At 47.4% G+C, this 6,205-nt stretch overlaps 1 protein-coding gene across 2 annotated transcripts in view; it reads right to left on the reverse strand.

Annotated features, from left to right (window-relative positions):
• Nucleotides 1–6,205, reverse strand: part of Zdbf2 (zinc finger DBF-type containing 2) — a 47,294-nt gene that overhangs the window by 2,472 nt on the left and 38,617 nt on the right. For both annotated transcript variants that reach the window (XM_026786137.1, XM_026786138.1), the window contains one exon: nucleotides 10–5,435. In XM_026786137.1, coding sequence (XP_026641938.1) covers nucleotides 10–5,435 — 5,426 coding nt within the window. The remainder of the gene's footprint in view (nucleotides 1–9; nucleotides 5,436–6,205) is intronic.

Genomic DNA, 6,205 nt, shown 5'->3' on the forward strand with positions numbered 1-6,205 from the left:
CCTGTGCATTCCCTTCTGCATGTTCCTGTGCAGGATCCTGTGCATTCCCTTCTGCATGTTCCTGTGCAGGCACCTGTGCATTCCCTTCTGCATGTCCCTGTGCAGGCTCTTGTGCATACTCCTGTGCATTCCCTCCTGCATACCCCTGTGCATACTCTCGTGCAAACTCTCGTGCATATGCTTGTGCATACGCTTGTGCATACTCTTGTGCATATGCTTGTGCATACCTTTGTGCATACTCTTGTGCATACGCTTGTGCATACCTTTGTGCATACCCCTCAGCATACTCTTGTGCATACCCTTGTGCAAACCCTTGTGCATACACTTGTGCATACTCTCGTGCATACCCTTCTGCATACACTTGTGCATACTCTCGTGCATACTCTTCTGCATACGCTTGCGCATACTCTTCTGGGTACCAAGGATATGGTAGATATTCGTACTTGGTTACTCTCATGTCAAAAGTTACCTTCTTAAGGTCGCGGCTTTTCTTAGCAGGCTGAGGTTGGTCAGGGTCTGGTTCAGGTCCATCAGCCCGACGACGCTCGGGTTCTGGATCTGCATCTGGTATCTTCAAAGGGATGTGCTTCACAGTGGTCGGGCGGATCACCGACACAGCACGGGCGGCATGCCGAGCTGCAAAACTACTTGATGCCCAGCTCCTGTCTCGAAAGGCAACATTTCTTGGAACTTCCCAAAAACTGGCGCCTTGGGCTGGTTCCTGCGGCTGGCAAATCACTGGCCGAGTCGTATCTTCCAGACTGCAGCTTCTGTTAGAGCAGTGAGGCTGGGGGCTCTGCTCCTCTGGGGCAGCACGGACACGGTCAGACACGTGGCACTGGCTGGTAGAGGGCTGATCAGAGGAATCAGCAGTGAAAGTGAGTTCATGACCACAAGACGGACAAGTGGGATCTCCCAGAATAATGTAGTCGTTGTTCCGATTTATTATTCTGAAACTTTCCTTGGATTGATTTGTCGCTGACTGAGAGGCTTCATAATCACAACGACAGAATCTACAGTAGGACCTTCCCATTGCTGCAGGCCCAGCAGAATCTGTATTTGTATCATTGGTTTCTAGCTGAAGAGAAATATTTGAATCAGAAATGACTTCCCGGTCACAATCACTGTCACTGGGCACAACATTCAACAGCACCACCTGTGGGGATTCTGCTTCTCCGTCGGACGTTTGAGGCTGGTTAACTACTATCTGAAAAGACACGTCAGAGTCGTACAGCACTGCAGGCTCGCAAGGCTCGCTGGACCCCGCTGTGACAAGCTCATTCCTCTCGGGGTCTGCTTCTCTGCAAAACACTGGAGGTGGGCCAACGTCGGACTGCAGATGAGAACCGGAACGGCACACTGCTTCAGAACAATATGGCTGAAAGACCTCATTTTCTACATCATTCTGATTCTCTGTTTGCACATCTACTTCTCTGACAGACACACTGTCCACTGATGGAGCTGTCACACACTGAACAGGATCATCAGGGTAGTAAGTTGGTTCTAAATCAACGAGCTTGTAGCTCTTATCTTCCAGGTAAATACGGTCTTCCTTCAGATTCATTTCCTGGACAGGTTTTTGAAGACAGCCTGCTACTGACTGACAAGGATCACTGGGATCAGTACCCATTTCAGGACCATCACAGGGATCAATGCTCATTTCAGGCAAATGTCGTGGCTTCTGAATTACTGAGCAAAAAATGACATTTGAAATGGGCACTACTGCAGAGATGCAGGGCTCACAGTCACTATCATGTGGACTAACATGTCCCCTCAGTAAATTTATTTCTTGAACAGACTCTTGAGCTGTATTGCGCACAGACTGGAGCGGTTCGTCAGGATGGAAGTTTATTTTTGAATCACTAGATTCAACAGTGTTATCTTCCAAATCACCGCAGTCTCCCCAGCAGCTGATCTCCTCAACTACTTCAACTTCAGTTTGGCCAGCCAATGACTGAGGAACACTGGAAGCACTTGTGACTCCAAAACCCTGCATTTCATCCCCCTCACCTTCCAGGTCATCTTTCTCCATCTGACCTCTGTTTTCATGGCTGTCACTGTGCTGATCAGCCTCCGGCTGGACAGAGTAGTTAGGATCGCAGCTTATTTCAGAATCACGAGACCCGTGATTCCTACCTTCAAGTTCAGCGTGTTCAGGCTCCAAAAGAGCTGTTTCCGGTGGTTCAGCTATTGACTGAACGGAGACATCCGAATCCAAGTTTGTTGCAGAACTGGCATCCTGGCTGTTGTTTTCCAAGGACATTTGATCGGAACTATCAAGATTTATTTGTTTAAGAGCTAGTTCAAGTTGATCCATTGCAGAAGGAAAAGAGGCAGTGGAATCATGTATTAGTTTTGAATAGATAAGTTCACTGATCTTCTTTTCGAGAACCTTTGCCTCTTCTTTCCACTCGTTCATCTTTGTCATCACGTCGTCCTCTTGAGACAGTGAGTCAAAGTGGCCGGCAGAATCAGCATCTGCTTCAGAATCACCAGGTCTGCTGTTTGTGTCTTCCGGTTCAACATGGTTTTCGTTCACAGCTAGCTGAGGCTGGCTGATGGCTGAATCAAGACAACCAGTAGCATCGAGATTTCCTCCAGTTCCTCTGGGCGCAGCCCTTTCATCTCTTGAGTCAACATGGTCCCCTTTCCAAGCAGCTGGCTGAGAGTCGCCGTACTCGTCGTCACTCCTGACTTCCTCCAGATGCTTCGTCTTTCTCTTGGCTTTCTTCCCTACATAAGGTTCTGCCACTGAATGAGAAGCAGAAGAAGCGGAGTTGAGTTCAGAATGAGATTCTGCACCTTGACTTGGCAGCTGAGCATGCGTCTCTTGCTGAGGGCATACATTTTCGACAGTTGCTTCACCTTTGCGAATGACTGACTGAAAGGGGGCATGAGAATCAAGTCCTGTTTCAGAAACACGAACTGTCATGGGATCTTCAGAACATCCAGGCTTTGAGTTAGGAGTATCGCAATTCAAACTTAGTTCAGAATCAGTAGGCTCATTTTCCTTTTGTTGTATGTGTACCTGCTCTTCTTTAGGAGAATTTGTCTTTTTAGTATTAGAATTAGTATTAGAATCCAAACATATCTCAGAACCACTGGGGTTGTCATCCTTCCCTTCTAAGGGAGCGCTTTCTTCTTCCTGAATGATTACTTCAGGGTGACCGTTTCCTGAATGAAGAGGAATATCAGAATCATATGTTATTTCAGAAACACAAGATTCATAACTCTTATTTTCCAGATCAACAGGTTCCTCCTCATAAACAGCTACTCGAAGTTGGTCAGCTACTGAGTCATCGGGAATGTCGGAATCAAAAGTTATGTCAGAGCTACTTGACACACAGCTCTCTTCGTCCAGGTCAAAGTCATCTTCGTTCAGTCCTTCAGCATCCAGCAGAGAATGCTCAGTAGCTGACAGAAGAGGGGAATCGGAATCAAATGTCAACTCAGAACTGGAGTAGGCATAGCTCTTAGCGTCCATGTCAGCATTTAACTCATCAAGATTTACTTCATCCCAAGCCCCTTGAGGTTCATCATTAGCTGACTGATAAGAAGCATGGGAATCAAAACTTAGATTAGAAATGCCAGAGTGAACACTCTGATCCTCTAGGTCAACATCTATGTCCTCAGGGTTTACTGGAGATTGGTCAGCCTCTAATTGAGCATCAGCAAGAAAACCCATTTCAGGACCATGAGACTCACAGTTCATATCCCCACGGCTGGTACTCTGGCTGGGAACACTGAGTTCTTCTGCTTCTCTCTGGGGCTCATCACGCTCAGGACGTGCACCAGCACTGCTGGGTTGGCGTTCATCTTGCTGTTGGGGATCTCTGCCTCTCGGGCTTCTTTCTTGAGCAGGCATTTGGGGAGCCGCATCACTATCAGAACTGAAGCTACTTGACCCGTAGTTCTCATCGACCAGGTGTGCATGGGTGGCCTGCAGAGGTTGTTGTTGTCCCACTGCTGCTGGAATCTCATCAGCTGAGGACCCAGAATCCTCCCATGGTTCAGAGCTGCCACTTCCATAGCTGTCTACCAAGCGGACAGCCATCTGTGTAGGAAGGTTTGCTGCCGCCAGCAGTGGGGGACCGCGACTGGTGGACGGAAGAGAGTCCTCGCCATCGAAATTCACCTCAGAGCCGCTAGACTCGTAGCTTTCATCAACCAAACGGATGAGCTGTGTGTTCTGTGTAATCACTTGAGAACGGTTGGTATGCCCCTGACGGGAACTGCTGCCATTATCAGAAGTTGCTCCGGAAACAGTAGGTGTTTCATCGCTAGGCTGGACATCAGCCTGCACTTCTTCTGATTCATTTATTTCTATAGGGCTCAGTTCAGACAGCGGACTCGGTGACTGGCAAGAGGACGCACAATCAAAACTCATGTCAGAACCTCCAGACTCATAGCTCTCATACTCTAGGTCAACCTCCTCCTCCTCCTCTTCTTCCTCTTCCTCCAAATGACTTAAGTCATTTACGGTAGCTTGGGAATGACCAGGTACTGGCTGAAGAGAGCCACGATCAAGCTGCACTTCAGAACTCACCGAGCACGTTTGTCTCAGAAGTGATGGCCTGTTAAGAACCAAAGTTGCTTCTTCTTGGGGATGAACTACATTTGAACGAGATGCCTCACGACGCTTTGGAATGGCACCTTCACGGGCTGCATCTGAGGGTGTGTCAGTCTCACTGCGGTTTCTTGCTGCGCTTGCCCCTGACTCAGAAGACGACTCAACTCTTAGAGAACAAAGCTCGGCACCTGTTAGCTCACGCACTCGTACAACAGGGGAAAAAGACGCACCCTTAGCTCTGAGATCTCTCTGTGCAAGCAATTTGTCTAAATTAATACTTAAAGGTTTCTTTTTTGGATCTTTTGCTTTGGGTCGAGACTGTGAATCGCTAGAGCCCTGATCTGGGGGGTCAAAGTATGTGTCAAGGTTCTCTGTGTCACAAGCTGCAAAGGAATCTGAAGCCACTGCCAGTGCTAACCGAGGAACACTGTTAGCCACAACTGGTCTCTCGACAGAGCCTCTAAGCAAAGAGCTGGCAGGAGCATTACAAATCACTGGGGGACGCACTAACTCTTCTCCTCTAGCTGTAGCCTGAACACCCCCAACTGCATTAACTGTTTTCACACCACTCTCAATCCTATGAGCCAACTCCAAGGACTGCTGCTGCCCCCGCTCCAGCCTTTGAATAACCGATGGTCGGACTGGAACCTCTGCACATTCCTGAGAAGTGCCAGGCCTACACTCTATCTCTTCCACAGATTCTGAATCCTCGGAGAGCATCTCTCCGCTGCTCTCTTCACTGTCGTCCTCCTTTTCATCTGAATCATCCAAAACAATCACTTCCGGTGGCTCAGCTGCTGCTGGTGCTGCTGCTGCTGGTGGTGGTGGTGGTGGTGCTGCTGCTGCTGCCTCATTTGGTGCAGAGCTAAAATGAATGAGGAAAAAAACATTACTTTTTTGCTTAGAATTCATGGTATTATTTTCCATTATGGATCATTGTTAGTGAAAAAAGAACATAAATAATCACTCCAGATTGTACACTTTAGGATGTTAACTGGTATAGAAGACGCAGTAAGTTCACCAATTGCTATTTCATAAACAAATGGCTTGTGAACATACAGAAATGTAAATGAATCCCTGTATCCATTTTTCAGTTACCACAATAAATGTCTCAAAGTTTGGCCCAGAGGCTTAGGATGTCACTCAGTTGGTAAAGCGCTTGCCAAGTATGTGCAAGACCCTGGGTTTGATACCCAGGAACCTCAGTTTTTAAGAGTAATGTTGAACAAGACAAATTATACAGTTAACTCTATCTACAGACGCACACGTAAGAAGCTAGCCCTAGGGCTGGCAAAATAATTCAGAGGTTAAGAGTGCTGGCTGCTCTTCCAGAGGTCCTGAGTTCAATTTCCAACAACCATATGGTGCCTCTCAACCATCTCAAGTGAGATCTGGTGTCCTCCTCTAGCCTGCAGGCACCAGAACACTGTATACACAATAAATAAATAAATCTTTAAAAAAGAGAGAAGAAGGAGGAGGAGGAGGGGGAAGAGTAGGAAGAGAAGGAGGAGAAGGAGAAGAAGAAAAGAAAAGAAGAAGAGGAGGAGGAGGAGGAGGAGGAGGAGGAAGAAGAAGAAGAAGAAGAAGAAGAAGAAGAAGAAGAAGAAGAAGAAGAAGAAGAAGAAGAAGAAGAAG

The sequence above is a fragment of the Microtus ochrogaster genome, linkage group LG4 (assembly GCF_000317375.1).
Source record: "Microtus ochrogaster isolate Prairie Vole_2 linkage group LG4, MicOch1.0, whole genome shotgun sequence".
NCBI lineage: Eukaryota > Metazoa > Chordata > Mammalia > Rodentia > Cricetidae > Microtus > Microtus ochrogaster.